The sequence below is a fragment of the Bombus affinis genome, unplaced genomic scaffold (genome assembly GCF_024516045.1).
Source record: "Bombus affinis isolate iyBomAffi1 unplaced genomic scaffold, iyBomAffi1.2 ctg00000068.1, whole genome shotgun sequence".
In the NCBI taxonomy this organism is placed as follows: domain Eukaryota; kingdom Metazoa; phylum Arthropoda; class Insecta; order Hymenoptera; family Apidae; genus Bombus; species Bombus affinis.
In genome coordinates, this window is record NW_026108822.1 from 897,687 (window position 1) to 921,429 (window position 23,743).

The 23,743-nt window shown below is 40.4% G+C and overlaps 1 protein-coding gene and 1 long non-coding RNA gene across 2 annotated transcripts in view; both read right to left on the reverse strand.

The window, feature by feature from the left end:
• Positions 1–5,731: 5,731 nt before the first annotated feature.
• Positions 5,732–23,743, reverse strand: part of LOC126926987 (A disintegrin and metalloproteinase with thrombospondin motifs 3-like) — a 120,878-nt gene continuing 102,866 nt past the window's right edge. The window contains exon 5 of the mRNA XM_050743297.1: positions 5,732–6,294. Within this exon, the coding sequence (XP_050599254.1) occupies positions 6,213–6,294 (82 nt within the window). The 3' untranslated portion in view covers positions 5,732–6,212. The remainder of the gene's footprint in view (positions 6,295–23,743) is intronic.
• LOC126926995 (uncharacterized) lies at positions 8,179–10,549 on the reverse strand. The gene is made up of 4 exons (XR_007715055.1): positions 10,274–10,549; positions 9,495–9,619; positions 8,934–9,026; positions 8,179–8,299 (listed from the first exon to the last, which is right to left on the reverse strand). It is a non-coding gene; the product is annotated as an uncharacterized LOC126926995 (long non-coding RNA).

Below are 23,743 nucleotides of genomic sequence, written 5' to 3' on the forward strand. Positions count from 1 at the left end.
TTTGCTATCGAGAAGTCTGGAATAAAACAGCCTTTTTGTATTCCAAAAAGCTTTGCTGGCTTTGGAGAGTTGGATTTCGATATGTTGCTTGTAATTTAGTTTTTCATCTATGTTTATTCCTAGATATTTTACGCAATTTTTGTGTGGTATGAGGTTCTCTTCGTTTGCTTTTTCTTTTAGGCGGAATTTCCTGATTTGTTCCCTTTCTGCTGGGCCGATTTTGCTTGTCATGGGTCTGAATAGTATGGTTTCGCATTTGCTTGCGTTAATTTTTAGTTTCCATGTATGATAGTAATCGCTGATTTTGTTAAAGAGTTCTTGCAGTTCTGTTCTTATCGTTTTGGTTTTGCGGCCTGTTACGTAGATGATTAGGTCATCCGCGAAGGCTATGGAGCGTTTATGTGTGGATGCGTTGAGGTTAAAGAGGTTTAGTAAGTCGTTATTGTAGATGCTGAAGAGTAGCGGGGAATTTACTGTTCCTTGTTGCAGGCCGTTCTCTATGGAGAATTCTTTGCTTGAAGTGTGCGAGCCGTCGGTCATTATGAACGTTTTGTTTGTTATCATGTCCCATACTATTTTGATTAGGTATTCGGGGAAGTTCTTTTTAATTATTTTATAAATGAGCCCTGGGATCCAGACGGTGTCGAAGGCTTTTTCGATGTCTATTAGGCAGGCGGCTACTCGTTGATTTGCGTTAAGTGCCCAGCAGATATCCGACGTAAGTTTGTTTATTGCGTGGATTGTGGAGTGTTTGTGGCGGAAGCCGAATTGGTTTTCCGGGATTATCTTATTTTTTGAGCAGAAGGCTGCTAGGGGGTTGTTTATGATCATTTCGTATACTTTGCTTATGTTGGGGAGGAGGCTTATGGGTCGCAGGTTTCCAGGTGATGAGCCGTCTTTATTTTTTTCTTTGTAATGGCTATGAGTTTGGCTTTTTTCCATTTTTGGGGGAAGTACGTGTTGTTCAGTGCGTTATTAAACAGTACTGTGTAGTACCGTTTTATTTTGTTTGGTAGGCGTTTGAGCGAGATGTTTGGAATGCCATCGAAGCCGGCGGATTTTTTGTTGTTTAGCGTGGAGAAGATTGTACTTAGTTGATTGAAGTTTGTAAAGTAGTTTATTTCTGGGTCGGGCTGTTTGGGGTCGTCCGATGTGTTTTCGTTTGAGAATGTGCAGACTGTTTTGTTTAGCGCTATGTCTTGTTTTATTTTATTTTTTAGTATGTTTGTTTCGGCGATGATAATTCTGTTTAATTGTTCTCGGCCCATGTGTTCGTTTTGTGTGTGAGTTTTGGCGAAGTGGGTGCCGATAATGTCTAGTTTTTCCGTTGTTTTTGATATTATGAAGTTGCCCTCTGTGTCTTTATTGGTGTTGTGTATCTCGATGCCTGCTTCTTGGATGAGGGAGGCTTTTTCTGGAGGCAGTTTGAGGGGCGGGATGGAGTTTTGTTCCTTTGGTCTGAAAATTTGATTTATCTGCGGGAACTTGCTAGCAGAGTCTTTTTGGAGATATTTTTTATTTTATTTGTCCAGTATTGATTTATAGAGTTTGCGAATTCTTGTTTTAGTTGTGATTTTATTTCGTGTAGCAGGTACTTTAGGAATTCTATGTCTTCTCTTTTGTCGTAAGAGTAGTTGTGTCTTAGGTTGTTTAATTTCGATAGTATGTAACTTTTATCTCGTTGTAGTTTTTTTATTTTATAGTTTATATATGGCTCGCAGGAGTCTTTTTTTTTAAATGTCGGTACGGATTCTTGTATATGTTTTTCTATTTCGTCTATGAACGAGTCGATTTGTCTGTCTGTTAGGTTGACATTGTTGTAGATTTTTAGGTCGCAGTTCTGTTCGAGCAGGTTTTGGAACTTTTTCCAGTCTGTCTTTTTATAGTTGAACCTGGGTGTTTCGGTCTGCGTTTCGAGTGTTAGGTAGTCGGATGTGTTTTTGCTTATCTGAAATACTATGGCGTTATGGTCGCTGTCGTAGTCTATGGTTTTGAGAGTGTTATTTGGTCGTAAGTTTTGGAATTTTATTCGGGCGTCTGCTAGGCATATGTCTAGGTAGGAGCGTCCTTTTGGGTAAGAGGGTAGCTCGGAGCCATAGAGGTTTGTTTTGTAGAAAATGCTTTTATTGTCTAGCCAGGTTCTGACGGAGTTTCCTCTCGTGTTGTTTGTTTCGCTTTTCCAGCTGGTATGTTTAGCGTTAAGGTCACCGGCTATTATGTAGTAGTTTTCCTGTTTGTCGAGCTGTAAAAGTTGGAAGAGATCGTCGAATTCGTCGTTAAATTGTTTCTGGTTTCCGTGGGCTGCGTAGGCTGCGGAGATAAATAAGTTTTCCTTATTGTTTATTTTTATTTTTATGATCGTCGTCTCTAGGATTTTGAATTTTGTTATTTTGTCGTTTTGTATTGTTTTGAACTTCAGGGGGTTTTTTATGAGGATTGCCGTTCCTCCTCCTTGGGTAGCGTTTGGTCTGTCGTGTCTTATTATAGAGTAGTTTTTGTATTGCACTTTATGTCTATAGTTCAGTTTGGTTTCTGAGATAAGTACTATGTCGGGGGTTTCTTTCTTAATTAGTGTTAGCATGCTGTATCTTTTTTGGTTTGAGATTAGTGAGTTGGCGTTTATTGAGATGATTTTCAGATGTTTAACTTTTATCTGGTTTATTTTTTGCTGTGATTGGTGGACGGGTGGGTTTTGGCTAATCTTCGTCTATATTTTCGATGATGTTGAAGATGGAATCGATTCTTTCTTCATGTGTATTTAGTGCTTTTTTTATTTCGTTTAGTTGTGTTTGTTGTTCGCTTAGAGCTTTTAGAATGCTTTTTTTGAAGTCTTCAATGACATTTATTATGCTTATTCGGGGTGAGTCTATTGTTGGGTTGGGGTTTTGTTTGACTTGTGCCGCTATGTTTGTTACTTGTGGGCTTGTCTCGTTTATACTTGTTCTTTGTTTTACTATGTCCGCGAATTTTAGCTCGGGGACGTACTTACGGCTTATTTTGGCGATTCTTTCGGCTTTTGCTGTTTTTGCTTTGATGATTTTTTCATTAATCTTTTTGGGTAATTCGACGAGTTTTGGGCATCCTTTGTATGATGCAGGATGTCCGTAGTTTTTGCAGTTTACGCAGTAGATTTTTTCTTTGCTTATTGCTGCTTCTTTTTTTATTTTGCACTCGCCTGGCCCGTGCGGTTCAGTGCATTTTACACAGCGATAGTTTAGATTACAGTTTTGTGCTGTGTGGCCTATTCGCTGGCATTTGTAGCACTGCGTGATATCGTTTTTTTAAATTTTTTCCCATGCTATTTTTAGATAGTTAAGTCTGTTTATTTTTAGTAGGTTCCCAATGTTGCTATCGGGGGAGACTTGAATTATATAGATTGGGAGCAATGTGTTGTTCTCCCTTGATTTTCTTGTTGTGAATCGAGTCACTTTGGTGAAATTAACTTCTTCTATTTTCAGGGCTTTTAGGTCTTCTAGTATTTCCGCTTCTGTGTAGCTGTTTCCTAGCCCTTTTAGTAGGTACGTGTGGGGTTTTTGAGATTTTGGGGTATATGTGAAATAGGCCGTGTTGGCTGCGGTCAGTATTTTTTTTTGCATTCGCGTAGTCATTTATGTTTTGAAGATAAAGCACGTGCTTACCTGAATGGATTCTTTTGATATGGAAATTCTTGATTTTGAGGGAATTTTCCATGAGTGCTATTGTGTCTTTTGGGTCTTGTAATGTTATGTTGATGGGGGGTGGCCTGGCCCCATTTGCTGATGTGGGGGGGTCTGCCTGGTCTTCAGCGGGGTGGCTGGGTGGCAGGCCCTTATGAGTTTGGTTTTTCAGTAATGTTGAAGGATGTGGTGTTGTTTTTTTTTGGCGGAGCGGTGGGGGGGGGGGGTGCTTGTCCGGACGGTATAGCTTTTGCTTGTGGTTATTGGTGACGTGTCCGGGGGAGTGGGCTGTCTGGTTGCCTTTTCCCTTAATACGTCGTTTTTTTTTTAATGTTTTCGATAATGGTTTCATGCGGTTGCGGTGTGCAGGGGTCTTGGGCTTGGAGGGCTTCGAATCTGTTTTTTAATGTGATTGCCATTGGTTGAGGTTGTGGGCTTCTTTTTTGTTTCATATTTTCGTTTTTATCGTCGTGCTCTTCTTGTGAGTCGCTTTCTTCTCCTTTTAAATTTTCTTGTTTTGTGTTTATTTTGTTCCTGGTTACCAGGTTTGGGGGCGGATTGAGTTTCCGCGTCTTTTGTGTAGCAGTTCTTATGCTGCTATCTTTAATTATTTGTTGTTTTTCTATTTTTCTTTTGATTCCTTTTTTTGACGAGCTTATGGCGGGTTCTGCCTCCTTGGTTTCGATTTCATTCCTTTCTTCTTCTATTTTTAAATTGTTTGTAGAGAGGTTGATGTTATCACTATTTTTTCACTGTTTAGCACTCTTTTTGTTTTTCTTTTTTTTTTTTGCTCTCTCACTGTCTACTGTGCACTGTATAGCTTGCCGCGCTCACTGTTAGGGCCTACGCCTGTTTATCCCTTAGGGCCGAGAGGTCCGACCTGCTCGGAGGATTACGGTCAACTGAGAGTATGTACGTATGAAAGTGCAGAGAGTGAAACTAAAAAACAACCTTTTATAACTAGCGAGAATGTGAGACAATTGAGAGATAGAGATAAGATCAAGCGAACCGATTTTTATGGTAACCCAGTAACGTACGTAGCGAAAAAATTACCAGTGGATTTTAACGAAACGATGAGATCCGAAAAGAAAGAAATTATGTGGCTAAAGAAAATATTTCTCGAATGCAAAATAGAGATATTTAAGTATACGCTATGTGTAGATAATACTAGTGTCGTAAAATTAATTAAGAATCCTGAATTCCATCAAAGAAGTAAGCATATTGATATAAGATACCACTTTTTGCGAGATTTATACAATAGAGGCGAAATTGATGTAACATATGTAACAAGCGAAGAGCAACTGGCAGATATATGTACAAAAGCGTTGCCAAAACCAAGATTTGAATATTTAAGACAAAAGTGAGGTTTGAAAAATAAAAAAGATGTTAAGAGGTAATTGCTTATAGAGATGTAGAGTTTTTAGGGAGGGTGTCGAAGTGACTATCACTTCTAATATAAAAAAAAAAAAACTCTACATGATCTGTTTAGTCTTCTCGTAGTTTTTTTAGTAATAAATTAATTTGAATGGAAAAGAGAAAGGCAGTTGGCAAATGTATTTGTGAAGACATTGACAAAATCAAGGTTCAGATATTTACGACGAGAGTTAGAAAATATTCAGATATAATTGTTTGTTGGGATGTAGAGTTTTAGGGAGGGTGTTGAAGTGTTCACCACTTCTAGGAAAACTCCACATCTGGTCTTTTTAGCTTTCTCAAGCGCTGAAGCCATCGACAGCATATAAACAAAAGAATAGCAGGGAGGCAGACCATAAACGGTAGACAGGCGACGTTGGCTTCGGGGTTCTCAGTCTTAAAGTAACACTGCTAGCGTGCGGATCTGGACCAGCTCAAATTGTATTCCTGTATTTCATTATTAAGTCAAATATATACTTTGTATCTTACACTTTATCCACGCGTTTTTCTCTCTTTATATACTGAATAACCTCAACAATTTTAGCCGCTCTATCTCCGCTAGTTTGCAGACTAAGAAAAACCGAGTTTAAAGTTGACGAACTTCTATACGATCGTGCGAAGTTAAGATTTGAAAGAACCAAATATTCGTTGCTCTCCAGGTATACAATTTTCATCGTATTATTTATTATTTTATTCTTTGTAACTTATAATTATTTACACATCATATCGTTCTTTATAACAATGTACGCATACGTGGATTCATCAATTACTTTTTTTTCTTCTTTTTTAGATGGAGTTAGAACAATTATTAATTAGGCGAAAATTAACAGTTAAAATTACGGACGAATCGAGTCGCTATGGTTTTCATTCCTTGTTCGTCAGGAGCCTCGCTAAGGAAGCACGTCTTCGTCGGTGAAGCTTATAGCATGGTCGCGAAGAAGCTTATTTTTCAATTGGAATCATAAATTATTAAGCAATAACATAGAAATTTGCTTCATCCCGCGCTCAATCGCCAGGGACGTGTCGTAAACTCGGTATCTCCGCAGGGTAATTTGGAATTATATTACAGCGGTACAAGTTGCCGAACTTCCTCACCCGCACAGATATCGTGATCTTCTCGGAAAACTAACATCTCGTGTTAGTTCAAGTAGCGTCCCATCTTTGCCAGTAGAAGGCGCGCCAAGAGCACGTGAAAGGCTGGTCATGACACTCGCGGCATTCACACCTCGAACACAGAAAAAGATACTTGTTAACGTTCAAGCGGTTCAGATATTGTTCAATTTTCGCGCGACACAAACGTTGTTCAAACTTGGAACGCTACAGGCATTTTTCAACTCTGTTACGAGCAAACTTATACATATTCATTGAAGACATACGAAAGAATACGCGCTGTATTCGTTATCATGCGTTTTTTTTTTATTAGAGTTCAGACTTTTATGGATCGTCATTATTGGAACAGCAAGCGTTCAGTTCTGTTCTTCCCTACGTACTCATAATCTTGGCTGATAACCGCCATTTGCTATATACATCGTTGGTATCGACGTCAAAGGATTAACACAGACAAATACACAATCCATACAATCCGATTTGATTGATGTTAGATCTTGCATCAAACAGATCTCTATATAAACAGATAATTTCTGATTCTAAACATTTGTATTACGTTCATCTAATTATTAGGATATTAGATATATTATAAAGGAAGATATTATGTATTAAATAATCTGCCTCTTCTTCCGTTTTGAAATCCTCTACAAACGCCTTTTATAGTCGTTCAACTTTTCAGCTCACAGAAAAGAACATTACGCGTATTCCTAGCAATCGCCCAAAGACTCGAACGTGTGCTTCGATAAAGCTCGCTTAACTTTCATCGACACATCGATAACTTTGCGTTCCAAGATGTTATTACGCCCTAGAATCCCTAACATAATTTTAGAACCAGAATTTCTGTGCAAAACAATTCCATCGCTTTGTCACGCTTAACGGCTCAATTATCGAAACATGTATCATAACGCACGAATTATGATAAAAAAGAAACTGTCTTTCGAATAAAAGCAATCCGTTTGCCAGGTGCGCTTAAGGATGTACAGGACGTCGACGGAGCAAGTGTACGAAATACAGCCGCTGGAGGGTAACAGTTCCGCTCAACGTTACACTCAACAGCCGAAACAACGATTCTCTGAAATGCCTACTCCGTCGGTTTCGCCGACATCTTCTCTCCGAAAGCGCGTCTCGGAACTGCCAAGAGCCGCGAGTGCATCCGTTTCCGGTGCTGCGGGCATTGTCTGCTCTAATACGGATCTGATATCGATCTTAAGCTCGTTAGCGTGTTCCGCGACGGAAATCAACCGATGCGGCGAGGAAGCGCCGAGTTCGCGGGACGATAGCAAATCAAACTGGCCCGGAAAAACGACCGAACAGAAAGGAAGTCGATCGAAGAGCTTCCGTTCCAACAGCTTCGACGTGTCGACATTGCACGGAGCTAAAAGTAAGCTTAGCGGATCCTCGAAAGCCGCTATTTCGACCTTTATGGCACCGTCGAATTGGTTCACGAAGAGACACCAACCGATGTCGAAGAAGCCGGAAGATTTAGTAACGGCCAGTTTAAGTCTCAAGTTCGATAAATCAAAGGTAGTGAAGGCGGTGAAGGAAACGTTGGGTAAAAAGTCCCCTAATAGCGAGGTCAAACACAAAGTCGTATGGGACAACACTAGTGGAACCAAAGTGGACGCTCAGCTAAGTTGTATTTCTCGTTACGATATCGTTTCTTGTTTAAGAGCCATCGTAGGTGAAAGGAGGAATGCAAGAACGCACATAATACGCAAAAATCTATGGCAGATTCAAAGTACAGTACTCGTTGTGATATTCGGTAAAGATAATAAGTTCTCCTATGGAGATTTCATTTTTCAAATTATTCTCGTAAAAGTACGTATTTGCATAAATAAATAGCACACGGTCTCTGCGTAAATACCCAGGCCAGTTATAAATATTTCAGTTTACCAACGATATCCCAACATGTGGGACACTCACATGTGTGCTACTTCGTGAGCGATGATAAAGGCGCTGGTCAAGCCTTCGTCTCGATTTAGCGCGCACGATCTCGAAGGACCTCCTATATCTAATCGCGTCAACCATACAGCAACATCGTGATTTACGTCCTTCGAGGACAGCATCTTTCTGTTCCATTTGTTCACGTTCTCGAGAGATCGTCTGGCATCGCCACGGCGGACCTACGACGATTTATTAATATTTTCTTAATAAAAGCTAGCAAATATTACGAATATATTATATTTATTATTACATCATGCATTATATACTATATATAAATATTCGTCAATGATAATAAATATACGTGCAAGTAATCGTGTTGTTGATTGTAATCAAATGTAACTTGTAACGCTATTAGTATTTTAATCTTCCTGAAAAATGTTGAAATGTTGATTCGACAGCAGAGAAGAATAGCAGAAATAGAAAAGTAAAAGGAATCGCAAGTGTCGTATATCAATGATATTATCATAGGTCTATAACATTAAATTAAGATTCTTAAGAGATGAAAAAGGTTTAATAGTCGATTATACAGATATTTCGGATACACGATAAATGCGAGGTTTGTCAATGGTCCGTGAAAATTGTTTGTTTGGAAATTTGTTTCCAAGGGATCGTTCACGGTTGTCCAATTTAACAAAATGGAACTCGTTGCATTTTATCGATCTAAAACGTCATGCGCAGATATTTTGACCTATATAATTTATATACCATACACTGTACAGATAAGTAGAAAATAAAATAATTGACACTCGCATATGCGTATCTCAGATAGTTACTACTTTAGTTAAATGATTTAATTTAATGGAAATCGCTTACCATAACGTCTCGTTTTTCCGCGTATAAAATCATTCGTACGATCACTAGAATCATGTTGGATTCAAGCGATGGGTCCATGTAAATTGCACTGACCTAGGATTAAAATACGTACGAAAATGTAACAGGCGTTGAAACAGTATTACAGCCTTACAAATAAATTATTATTCAAAACTCTCGTAAATACATAGTATCTTATATAATTTTCCTAAAAAATTAATTTTATTCGTTATATTTATCTTAGGAAATGTACGTTATTAATCTCAACAGCATTGGAAAACCAATTACCGAATGGCTGAAATTAATCGATTACAAAATTCCATTACGGATAAATTATTCGCTGAACTTTTTAAAAGATACGTGTAAGCTTTGAACAGTGTAAACAGAAAATACAGAGCTTCCATCCGAATATACGATCGAGATGTTTGAAAGCAAGTAGCGTACCTTGAAAATACAGAGATACGCATAACTCTGCCCTATGTTTCCCGGTTGCTTGCGTACATATGTAGGAGGAGGTATTCTATATCTAAGTATAATAACAGAATTTCGTTTGGTATTACTTACGATGTTTAAAAGAGCCAAGATATATTGGTGTACTCGAATTCCATGAAAATCTACCACGGAGTAATCAGCAGCTATTCCAAGCTCTAGCCATCGTGGCGGCGAATCCTTAGCAGCTGGTCTTTTCTCTAGAAATGACTTATCTTAGAAATCGACTTATCTTCCACGAAATTAGAAAGTCTACTCGACTCGACTTGATAGCTTAAACGCATGATTATTAAAAGCATAAATTAATATCTACGAGCAAGTATTCCTGGAATAATTATTATGATATAAATAATTATTTCAAAAGTATAATTTCAAAAATATCAATTCGGTATTACCGTGAATTTCATCCTGCAAATTTTTTTAAAATTCTTGACAAATTTTGGTAAACGTATTCCTCCAGCAAATTTGTCTATTTTTCTATTTTTTTACATTAAATTAGGCAAGATAGATAAAGATTCGTGCAATGGACAATATACATATGTGTAATAGACAGGGAATAATAAAATAAATTAAAAACAGCGAAATATAGATGAACGTGTAGAAGATCAAGCGAGAGTGGAACGCAATAGGGAGAATAATTGTAAACCGAGTTCCTTTTAAGGCTGAAGATAAGCTATTCTTTTATTACATGCTGTTATTATTACTCTTGTACACGATAGATTGGAATATCAGTACAATTTCTTTCTTTCAGTAATATTCGATGATTCGTTAATTTATTAACCGCTATATTGTACGTGGTAAGTAGAAAAGCAACGATTGTACAAGAATGGCATTTGGAAAAATATTTGACTTACTTGATAATCTGTTCCTTTGCCATTTAGGACCAGAGAAGTATCCAATTTCCTCGGGATTTGTTATTTTATATAGGTTGGGGTTGATAATCAATCTCGGATCCACTCGGATTGGTTATCACACCTTTTATTTTCTCTCTTATACAAAACACCAAATCACACAGCAAACGTCTAAACTCTCCCAATGCGTCTTAGCAATTAAGGCGTGGTCGACTCCTATGACAAAAGAGCGTCGTTAGGAGTCGTACCAACATAACCCTAGTAACCTTTTAGTAACTAGCGGTCATATCAACTGAGCATTTCTCAACAGGATTTACGTCGATCGATAATTCTTCCACTATTGTATCGTTGTGTTCTGTGGAGACATCGTCTTTTTCATCGTACAGAATCAATTTCTCAGCTTCTGGGTATTCCACGTCGAAGACGTCACCGGAAAGATTATAAAATCCCTGAACATCGTGGCTTAAGGAATCGCGTTTGCTTCGTTTCGACTTTCTCTTACTTTCTTCAACTTCAAATTTATTCGATTTCCCTGTAACCGAATTATCAATGTTTTACCACGTTTGCCTGTCTTATCTTCGCTATTCTCGTTACGGATAAAATGAAAAAATAGTTGCAAAATTTCTGAAATTGTAAATACGACCAGACTGGAACGTATCAACGACATATACGGTGTCACAAAATTGTGACAAGTCAATATTCCAGTTGTTAGTTTGTTGAATTTACGCCACCGCTGATTAAACGTATCACGCTTTAATAGAAAATTCAATTTCCCAGCGGGGAAAATGGAATTTTGCGCTAATTAAAGTATTGCGCTTTTGTACAAAATTCCATTGTTTTCTGTTGCCCGCGAAAATGCAATTTTACGACGGACATTTCAGACAAATTTCCATCAGACGGCTTTCCATCCGTAAAAAAGAATGCTATCTATAAAAGTGTCAATGGAAATTGATCAAAGTAACGTCAAACAAACCCGTTTAAACAGCGAGGTAAATAGACCAATTGCTTTTAACAAAACCTGTATCGTTGCTCTTAACCGTTTCACTTTTAAATATCAATCGGCGCTGTTCCTCATTAAAATTTCGATTTAAATCGAACGAGAAATACAGCGTAACACTCGGAATTTTCTATCGTTTCTCAACCATACTTCGAATATTTACGTCTCATTCTTCGATTCATAGGATCGCGATGTTGGATTCTTCGATTTCGATACAAAAACGTTTCACAGATTTCGACGCGGGCAATTTAATTAAGAGAACAAATAATTTGTTTATAAACTGCCAATTACGTGCCTTGAATTTCCGATATATGCAATAAATTTCATTGCTACTTGACCTAAGTGGGTCATAAAGTTGCAACCGTGTAAACCGTGCCACGTAATTTTATTGCATTCAATTTTCCACGTTTCCAACAATTTATCAAATTAGAATTTATCCGCGCATCGTACGAAATTTTTCATAAAAATTGATTAATAATAGTAGATATATAGCTCCTCGTATTCGTAAAACAGATTTTTAATCTGTAAACAACGAGTCGTGGTAATTACGATACGATCGATTTTCAACTTAGCAAAATTTGTTTCCATTTAACATTCACATCCAGATTGTATTTCCTTTGTAATAAATTAATTATATAATTAAATAAATTTATTATTCGAACCGATATTCAGATACAGTTCGAGTATACTTGATAAATTTTCAGACTCGATTCTCCAAGTCCAAAATGAGAACGTTTTATCCTATACTTTTTCTTCATTTTTCCACAAGGATTCGCGTTGTTCTCGCTTTCAGACGTTGTTCCGTTGCATCCTGTATATACGGGGTGTGCCAAATTTAAACCGTCAAATTGTAAGGAGTTGATTTACAGACAAGAAGAAGAAGAAGAAGAAGGAAGAACTTTATATAATGTTCGTCAACGGACGTTTCTTTACAGAATTACAAACTAGTATCGTTCGTACGAAACAGGTAACGACGCGTTTTCCATCGCAGCGTGCAAAAGTTCGCTGTATTATCGTGTCAGCGCAGTTGCATGCTTTTTATCATGCGACAACAAGCCCGTGTCGTTAATAGCTACAATAATGATACAATGAAAAATTATTATCTGGTATGTTTGATTGGTCGTTGGAGAACGTTGTCCGTGTGCTCGGATAGAAGCCTGACATCGATCAACGATGGGAGTAATACGATCTCGTACACACAGTTGCTAACAATTCGATCGAGTTGCAAAAACCGCGTGTTTTTACTCGTTGCGCTAGTTGTTCACGCGAACTCGCATCTCCAGAATAAACCTTCCGTTTTACAGTTGCGAAACCATAAATACAGAAAAGAAAACGCAGTTCTTGAAACTCTGACGAAACGCTGATAATACGGTCAATTGTCGCGTGCCGTGGAATGGAAAATTCGTCGTTACTTGGTTCATACGTACGATACTTGTTTGTAACTCTGGAAAAACGCGTTTATTGCCCAGCTTCGTACGACATGTTTTTCGGTAAATATTTACAAAGCGGACAATCTCGCCATATTCAACGGCTTTGAAATATGTTTGCCAAGGCTAATATTCCGAACAACTTTTTCCTGTAATACTCTTTACCGTCGCTCTGCTTTCCGCGATATTCGCAGCAATTTCTGTCTCGACGACAGCGATGATTTCGTAGTTTCGCTTTTCTCGATATCACTGCTAAAGCTTTTCCTACCTCGAATAACGACGCACAGCTTCGTATGAATCGTATCTATCCTGTTACTTGATACGCGAATTTAATTCACGGTAGCCTCAGTGATGTTTCTTTCCTGTGCGAGTTGAAAATGATTATCAGAAATGCATATATATGTCGGGTTGGCGTTAAGATTAGAGTTAGGGTTAAAGGCGTGAAACGAATCCCTATTGGCGCTAGACGTGATCATTATGCAATAGAGGAGATATTTACTAGTGCAAATATGACTATGATGGAATTGGACAAGTAATCGCGATAATTAGATACTCGAGAAGCTAATGACAATGATCCTAGGCTCAATAACGAATCCGCGGTCAAAGGGATGACGAACTTTACCCTTCGTTAGCGCCTAAGTTACACTGTACGTTAGAGAAAGGGGCAATTATTACGTATACGAAAGACAGGTCGATTACTGATGAGATCGCACTGGAGAGTGACTCTCCATCGCGGTGACGCTGTCGAAGGAAACTATGATGGGTGTGCCTAAGGGCACGAGATCATCGGATTCGCGGAGAAATGTCTTCGTTCGAAGGGTGAGGGAAATTGACGTTGCTGTTAATTGGTCAATTTCCATGTTGGTGGTTAGAGAAAGATATTAGCTGTCCTTGGGGAAAGTTGCTAGCGAGAAGCGTCGTTCGTGGAAGGATAGATTTCTCTTATCTTCCCGTAGTTGGGGCACAGGCCATTTGTCTATTTGAGAGACTTTGTGTAATTGAAATTTAATATTCGTAGCGGGTCCTCGCCCAGCTAAACATATACTGCGAAGATGCGTTGGCATCTGGCAATCGTCTTACCCGAAGGACAAAGTCTGCGTGTGGCGAGCCACGGGACAGAAATCGTTGAAATGTTTACCGTCGTGCCCCGTCCCAAGTATTTTTTTTATGGAAAGCTATAGAGTTACTTCATGGCTTTGTTAGATAAAACGTTCATCCCTTGACCGCGACTACGTTCAGCGACCGGTTGTCGCCTCGATCCCGAGCTCACTATCATAAATTTCGAATAAGTACAGTCGGATAGAATTACAACAGTTTCTTAGTGCGGCTATGATGAAATCTGGATTACAGCACTAAGGGGGTCCTCCCATCGCTTCAAAGGAGAGGCTCCGGTGTTCTTTCATCTCCGACACGGCCATTCTGATTATCACACGTCCTCGGGTGGATCTAAAATATTGGGTTTTCCTAACATTAAACTTGATATAACTGGTATTTTGTTCCTTTATAGTTTAGCTAAATTATATTGTACTGGTCTCTTTATGGCTTAACTAACTGTCCAAATAGGTAAAGGGCCCAGGTTAACAACAAAAATTTCGATCGGACGTTCAATGATAAAGTAGGATGGAAAAAAAACCACAAAAGTCAGTATCATTACGGTTAGTATTCAAAGCGCCAGTTGCATTTTGTGAGTTACCGGTCAGACCGTAATGACATGACAGATCATTTTCGATTTCGTACACGGATGAGTCTCAGTTTGTTAGATCATATTACCGCACTGGGCGTGTGTGGACACACTGAATGCGGGTGCATTGACGTAATAGGTGTGTATGGAGACACTGAATGCGAGTGCAGTGTATGGAGACACTGAACACGAGTGCATTGATGTAATAGGCGTGTATGGTGAGGTTGCCAGTGTCACGTCGGAGACGCAAGAAATCACGAAACCGATAGATCGCCGGTGATCTTGTGACAACGACCATACCCAAATAAAATAAATAAATAAGAAAATCCTACAATGTTAATATTTATAATCTAATATTAAGATTATTATATTATATCGTATTAATTGTTATATTACAATAGGAAAATTAGAAATCAATCTGGGAATCTACGTGGAAGTTACAAGCGAAGCTCCAAAATAACAACTACGTTAAATATTTTTTGGCAGGAAAATCATTGGGTAGAAACTAGTTTTTATTTAAACGAAAGCCAGTTTTCAATTTCTCCAAAAGCGATACGATTCAAGAATTTTAATCGTTAATAATTCTGATTACGAATAATCATTACGAACGATTCGATTTGTTCCTCGGTCGCTCGATAATAATTTTAGATCATGGGAATTTAATTTGAAACAGTAATCAATGGAAGTGACCTGAATATTTGTTCGGTTATCGAACAGTGACCATTATCAAGGAAAACCGAATTTTGCTTTGGTTACCGATAACCATTATCGATGGCGAAATTGATTTTCGATTATCGCCAAGCAATGTCGATGAAAAAAATATTTTCTAGTCACATTCGACTATCGTCGATATTTATTGACATTGCTGATAATCGGTTTTCACTGGCAACGTAAAGAAGCCTAATTATAAAACTGATATGTTTTATTAAGCAAAGAAAAAGATACGAAAATGTACGAAACAAAGCATAAGATAAAAGATATCACGGTGCAACTGTTAATAAAAATATTCTACTGCGATATCTTTCATCCTATTCGTTTCATATATTTTCATATCTTTTTGTTTGCTCGATAAAACACACAAGTTTTATGAATAACTGCGAACACACGTACTATTGGCTTGTTAACTAGGTGATTGCGGGTTTTGTCATTAGATGATATTGACAAAATTCGCAATCACCTAGTTTCCAACCCAATAATTATCAGTGACGTTAATAACGATTGATAATATAGCCAGTGATAATTGACAATGTAGAGCAAATTTTTGCCATCGATAATGGTCATCGATAACCAAAATAAAATTTTCTCGACACGGATAACAGTTACTCGTAACAGAAAAAAAAAAATATTTAAAAATCCGGTTATTTATGTTGGTTACTGGTAACCAAAATGAAATTTCTCTCGTCGATAACGATTACCGGCAATCAAAAAAACTTTAATCCGTTTTAACGGTTATTCGCGATCAAAAATTTTTTAATTAAAAACATCAACCTTCATATCGCAACTTTACAAACTTCTCTTGTAACAGTTATGATGTCTTGTAATTGTAACATTTATGGCAAATATACATTTAGCGAAAAATTAGTATACAGCATGAATAGAAGTAGTCTTAAACATTACAACTGGTGATAAAGATCGTTTCGCTAAATATCGTGGCTTAACACAGCGAATAATTGACTGCTCAAATATTTTCATCGTCTTTGCGCGACGAATATTTTATGTAACTTCTGGATACGGTTTCGCAGAGAAATTAGAAATTTTAGAAATTTCACAATCACGTATAATCGTGGCTCGTCGTGCTGTTTTTTTTTTTTTTCTTTTGCGTGGGGAGGGGAAAATGCTATTACGCATGCCCAGTGACCCGCATCACTGGGTTATGTGGGAGTCGGTCGGATGTCGTTGCCATACCCACTAAAAACCCCTCCTCCTTCTTCCTCCGCTTAGAGGGCAGACAACCCCGGTAAAACCTGTCGGCAGTCATCAGGGTTGTCCTTTCGTGCCCCGTTGTATCTACTTCTTCGGGCAGTTACTGCTCATGTCGTCCTCTCAGCCAGTTCAGAATACTGGGCTGGTCTCCTTCTGCGGTTTTTCGTTGTTTCGTGTTCTTGCCCTCATTGCTCCGCGTAGTTGTTGTTTCGCTCGTTCTCCTCCTTGCTTCTTCCCAGGCCCTCGCTGTCACCCTCCTGTGACACATGACGGTCTTGCAGAATTGCCTAAATTTATTCCAGCTCTCGTCCTTGGCGGTCACCGTGGCAATCAGATTGCCCACGTCTATCTTCCCGCCCAGAGCGTCCTCCAGCTCGATCCTTCTGTCCGTCCACTTCGGGCACGCGAAGAGGGCGTGCTCTGCATCGTCGTTCGGGTCTCCACAGTCGAGACAGTTGCTGTCGCTGTCCCTGCCAATCCTTTTCCTATAGACACTGAAGCTCCCATGCCCGGTTAGCAGCTGCATGGTGTGGTGATCGATGTCCGTCTTCCTTTTGGTAAATAACAGCGCACTCGGTATTAGCTTCTTTGTGATATTTTCTTTTTTGTAGTTGTTCCACTCCTTCTGCCAGTCCTCTTGGGCCTTCTTGCGAATCGCCTCCAGTTCCTCCTTCAGCTTGCAGTCGTCATCCGTGCCACTCCTGGGCCCATGGATCTTGTTCCTCTCGTAGGTCTCTCCGAGCATCTTTATCTTTATGTAAATCGGGAGATTCCCGGTCAACACGCAAAGTGCCGCGTGGGAGACGGTACGGTATGCCGTCGTTGTTATGCACAGGGCCGTTCGTTGTGCACGTTTCAGCTTTTTCCTGCTCTTATCGGTATTCGCTGCTCTAGCCCACACCGGTGCTCCGTAAGTTACGATGGACTCCCACACATTGTAGTAGAGCCTACGAGCCAAGCTGGGCGGCCCGTTGATGTTGGGTAGAATTCCCCTAAGTGCTCCTATTAACTTGTCGGCTCTGTTACACACCATCTCGATATGCGCACCGAACCTCCGACTGGAGTCAATGACGACTCCGAGATACCTGATGCGATCGACCGTTTCGATGTCCGAGGAGCCCAACCTGAGTTTTACCACTCTCGGCACTCGCAAGCTTGTGATGAACATGACCTCCGTCTTTTCTCTCGCCAGGGTGAGCCCGACACTCGTGCACCAGTCGTTGGCGATCCTTAGCATCGTGTTGACCTTGGCGGAGGCCTCTTCGTTCCTCCCGACGGAGCATGTGATGGCCAGATCATCCGCGAAGGCGGTTGCTCTGACCATTGGCATGTTGTCGAGTCTCTCGAGCAACCGGTCATATACCAAGTTCCACAGGAATGGTCCGAGGATGGATCCCTGCGGGACTCCCGCCGCCACCTCGTGCTCCACCGTGCCGTGCTGGTTGCTCACGATGATCCTCCTTCCGGATAGGTAACTGCCGATTAGCCTTTTGACCTTCCATGGCAGCTTCCTCTTGTCAAATTCCTCGTACATGCTCTTCCAGCTGAGCGAATTGAAGGCATTGCTAATATCTAGGGTGATCATCACGCATACTACCTTCTTCTGTCTGCAGATGTTGGCAAACTTCATCACCTGCGTGATGGCGTCTACCGTACTCCTCTTCTTTCTGAAGCCATATTGCCTCCGATGGAACGGGTCCATTCCGATGCATCTCTCGATGATCTTCTTAAAGCATTTTTCCCAGATCTTGCTCATGGTTGGGAGTATGCTTATCGGCCGGTACGCGTTAGGGAGACTGGGATCCTTACCCGGTTTCCTTAGCAGTATTACTCTGGCCGTCTTCCAGCAGACTGGGATCCTTCCTGATTCGGTGATGCCGTTGAACGTCCTTGTCACGAGCTCGCTCCTGCGACTCGCTACCAGCTTCGCGATCTCGCCCGGCACGCCATCGACTCCTGCAGCCTTCTTGGTGTTCATTCTTCCGGCGGCATCGACGACATCGCCTTCGCCGATGGCGACGCTGAGGCTAATATCTCCTTCTTTTTCGGTCTCTGCCTCTTCACGGCCCTCATAATGGGGGGTCCGTGTCCCAAGGTGAATAGCCTCTGTAGGACTGCCTTCACCATGTCGATCGGCATTTCGTTGGTTGGTCCCTTGCTTTTACATTTCTTCATGACCGTGCGATAGGGTTTGCCCCAAGGGTCGCTCTCCAGTATCTTGCAGTATTCTGCCCAAGCTGTTTTTTTATTGCGGGCGATCTCCTTTTTTAACTGCCTTCGGATCTCCTTGTAGGCGTTGACGAGGGGCTCGGTGCTGCCGGCATTCTTCTTCCTTTCTCTCGTCACCTTCCTGAGCGCTTTGTGCGCCTGCGCTCTCAGTTCCGCGATCATCGGGTTCCACCAGTAGTTCGCGTACTTGCGGCTCGCCGCACAGTTCGACTTCCTTAGCATCCCTTCGCACGTACCTTCGATGCTCTTTTGCAAGGGCTCGGCCCCATCCTCTCCGATAGCCGCGTTGAGGTCCTCCTTCTTCAGTGTGTCGTCGAATCTGCTCAGGAACTCCTCCGGCGACATGTCCTTGGTCACGTACCTGTAGAACTTCGATACGGTTCGGGTCTTCCTCGCCTTAAACCTGTGGAGCACGTACAGATGGTCCGAGACCGAGTATTTGTCCAAGACCGCGCTTCCGGCGTGTATCTCGCTGACGTTGTTGGATACGCTTATTATGTCGGGGAAGCTCGTCTTCCCGTTCATGAAGAAGGGGTACTTTTCCTTGAGCCTCAATGGAAACACCCGGTGGCCGCTTAGTGCCTCCATTAAGACTCTCCCTCTCTTGTCTGTGGTCGATCCTCCCCAACAGGTTGACTTTGCGTTGAAGTCTCCGGCCACGACGACCTTGTCGTGTCTTCTAGCAACGCTCTTCGTCATAGTCGACAGCGTGTCTATGTATTTGGAGTATGCTAGCTTATTTATGTTGGGCGAACAGTATCCGCTGAAGCAGAAGACGTCGCCGACGCGGACGCCCACTATCCCGTCGCTCTTGACCTCTGTTGTTTCATCAGGCAGTTTGCCATTGAGGAGTGTGACCCATATCGAGGCGTCTCCTTTGGTGTAATTAAACCAGTGCGGTATCTGCCTGTTCGGCTCGGAAATTATTATTATATCCGGCCTAAGTTCGATCGCGCATTGGTGCATCATGTCCTGCGCCAGCTTGCATCTGTTGAGGTTTATCTGCAGTATCCTCATTTATTCTCTTTCAACCGCCTTCTATATTCTGGACAAGCCAGGGATCCGGTTACGTGGTCAAATTTCACTCCTTTCTCCTTGCTGCAGATGGAGCAGCGGGGTGCGTTGACGCAGGCAGCTATCGTGTGGTCTTTGGCTCCGCACTTCCTGCAAATCTCCTTTCCAGGGTTTATCGCCGTACATTTGTTCGCGATATGCCCGAACATGTGACATCCGAAGCACTTTACCACATTGGGTAGTGCCTTTATCGAGGCTATCGTCAAGCCGGTTCTGATCTTCCGGCTCGCTCCCTCTCTGGCCAGATAGGCTTTCGGCATCGTCACTATTGCCGATTGGGTGCCCCACGTCGCCATTTTTAGGGTCTTTACTTCGACCTCGGTGATGTCGCTTATGCCCAGTTGCATTACTATCTCCCTGGCTAGTTCTTCCTTGCCTACGAGCGGGTCTATATCCCTGATCTCTACGGAGGTCTTGTCGCGCATTGGTAGCGCTCTCACCTTGCCTCTTAGCGCCGTGTTCATATCCGCCGCGGTCTTTTTGGCGTTGCTACCTGCTTTCAGCTCGATCAGAATGTCACCTGTTCTGGTCCTCCTAATTCCACAGCTCTCTTTTAGGGTCTCCCTAGCCCCCATCAAGTCTTTGTAGACCTGGATCCACTCCTTGTCTTACCCTACTTTGACGAGGATGGCTTCTGGTCTGTTACGTATTCTCTTCGGTCCCTCCGGCCTCTTTGGCTTGTCCAATGCCGCCCTTCCTGCGTTCGCCTTCCTGACCATACTCGTATGACTTTGATATTTGTCGATACACCCCGGTACACGTGTAACGACATTTGCGACTTCGACGCATGGAAAATCCGTCTCGTAAAATGTGCGCTAGCCTGTGCTGAACTGGTGAATGATTGCCACGTTAGAACGAAGTAGCTTCAATAAATAATTGATATGCAGCGACATAAAGAAAGTAGTGGCAAAGTAAAAATTTTAATGTAAATCTTTCGATGGATGCAAAGGCGTAATAAAAAAAGGTAATAAAAAGATTTCGAAGCAAAACTAGATTATTTGAAATTCTCTGACGAAAATGCTACGATAGAAGGTCCTTTAGTGCGGAAATTACGTTACAGAATTTTTTCGAATGGAAAGAACACAATGTAGTTATTGATTTTGAAGAACGTTCCATAAAATATTGAGTTACTTAAGCTGCTTATATTTTGATTTTTGTAAATAAGCAAACGCGTATTGTTTATCATTTTATTGTTAACTTATTTATTCCATCTTTTCTATTATTCGTTATTTAATATTAAAAATTACACTTATTTTCTTAAAGTTGATTCATATAATTATCATGCTTTCCTTTATGAATTAATTGAATGTTAACGCGTCGCGTAATTTATAAGTATTAAGAAAAATCGTTTATTCGAGTGCATTATTCACCTGGTGTAATGTCACTCAATTAAGAAGCACGAAAGAATATATTCTTGTTCGATTTATCACGAAAAATAAAATCTTGCACGTGTGTACAAGCTGTTGGTTTCATCCAAAAACTACGACGCATGGGATAGAGAAACAGATATATATGCAAATGCACGTAATATATAAGAGAGAAACGTATGTACGAGTCCATAAATCGAAGTACGAACTGAAAAGGGAAATTTAAATTTTATCGAAAATTCTACTTCTAATCGACGTCTGCGTAAGATACGAAGACTAGCTGTTGGCGAGATACGGAAGCAATTTGTAGGTTCGAAGGGGAATATCGAGAAACTGGTGGAATACGCGAAGCTGTCGCCATATTTTAACGTCTAATAACTTCCAATGGCTGTCTGATATCCGCACGGTAACATTTCGAACGAAATAACGAGAGCGATTCGCAAAAGAAAATATCGACTCGCAACATTCGTTCTGGGCACGTGCTGCGTGATCGCGTCTGCGTAATCCGTTTTTAACGGGCGAAAAAGTCAGTGTTATTGCTAAAGCGAACGTACTAGGAAAAAAGTAGCGAAGCGTAGAACTTTAAAAATAAAACAACATTTTTCCACGCTATATTCCTTCTGATATTTACGAAGCCTTCGTGTGCCAAAAGAATCTGACATTCTAATGTGACAATAAACAGGAAATCTTTTAAGCAAAAAGAAAAGAAAAATACACATATCTCGAGTTCTCATTGGGATTAGGGGCGTGTAACGAATCTTCATTTGGATTAACCATTGTTGTTATACGATATGGATAGTATTTACTGGTACCGACATGATTACAGTACCGATATGGTACAGAGTTGGCAAGTAACTGTGGCAATTAGATACTCGAGATGCCAATGACAATGATCTTAGGTTCAATAACGAATCCACGGTCAAAGGGATAACAAATACGTCTTCTTCCAAAGTCTAAGTCGTACTGAGCTTACTTGTCCACAATTCAAGTGTAACTCAACTTACTTGTCTACGATATAAGTAGAACTCAACTTACTTGTCTACAGTATAAGTAGAACTCCCTCAGTCCAAATGGAACTGCACTTATATACTCGTCTCTGTACCCCTCGGGTCAACTATATTTTTAAGGAGATCTATACAATTACTCCATAGCTTTGTTAGGTAAAAACGTCCATGCCATGACCGTGGCTACGTTTAGCGACCAGTTGTGTCACTTCGAGCCCAAGCCTACTGTCATAAATCTCGGGTAAACATAGTCGGATTAAATCATAAACAACTACTTCTGAGTTTTATTATTTAAGTGCAGCTATAATAAAAAGTCTAGACTAAAGTATTGGGGGTCTTCCCAAAAATTCCAAAAGAAAGGCCCCGATGTCCTTTTATCTCCAACACGTATATAGGAGAAACAAAATAGTATAGTAATTTTTTAATTGCACACTAAATTAGTATTAAATTCCATACGATATTTTCAAAGATCTTGTATCTTTGAATCTATCAGATTTGTTTTTAGATACAAAAGAAAATTAATAAAAATGTGACTTAATTTTATTCATTCTTTTGTACTGTTCGATCGTTCTTCACTATGATACGGTTTCAACGAAGAAACGTTTTATTTATGCTCAAGTGAGAGTTTTCTAAATCAAGATGAGAAGACAATTGTGCAGCCCGAATGTGAATGTGGCAAACTATGGCGAGCCTCAAATCGTCATAGAGGAAAGCACATCGGGCGAAGAGGAAGAGGAAGGGCGAAGGAACGAGTCGCCTCCGCGTTGCATAGATCCCGATTCGACACCCTTAAATCCTCATCTATTGTCTCCCTGGCGAGAGGTCAGGAAACGCTCTCTACCGACTCCGCAATGTACTTCCGGGATAACCGCATCACAGGTACTGTCTGATGGTCATATCTAGAAGAACATACTTGCTTACGGGCCACATCCCCTTTCTTGATAATGTACTTTTAGTGTATCCTGTTAGCTTAACAAAACATAACGTTGTCCAACGTTTGCATAATATATTTAAATATATTCCTATTAGGTCATTTGTTGTCTGTATATTATCGCTTTCGATTTTGTCTTGGACTTCGATAGGTAATCCAATGACAATCAGGTGTATCCTCACCTCTTCATCCATTTCCCTTTTTACTTCCAATATTAGTCGTTCTTTCTCTATTGCATATTCTACGAACGAACCTGAAAGGTATTTACAGTTGTAAGCATATCGTATTGCCGGCCAACCTTTATTCTTAAAGGCTTTGATAAATGCTTCTTTCCAATCTTCCCAGTTGTGTCCTCCAGCTTTCAGTAGATTTGTTTGGTACCACCTTTTTGCTGTTTTTCCTAGGTACTTTCTCAAACCTTTGACTTTTCTTCATCGCATTTATTTTGTATTTTTTGCATTCCTCTTCATACTCTGATATCCAGTTTGTGGCTTTCTGAGTTCCTTCTAATCGTTCTATATTGTTGTTTGTTTCAACTATTTCCCTCTTATCTCGTCTTTAAAGGGTCTCTAGAAGTTTTTCCATGTCCACGTTGAGTTTCTCCATTTCCGTCTTTGTTTTTCTTGTGGATGTTATTTATGCTTCCTCTAAGACAATGTCTCGGAATACGAAGTTTGAATCCGTATCGGTATCAGTGCTGCTGTCTCATCGTCTATTGGGAGTTTAATATTTCGATTCTGAAGTCTGAAAATCGAGTTTTTTTTATTATGAAATGATTTGATAAAATACAAAAATGAACAACAATTAATATGCGTCTATAACAATCAATAACGATGATTA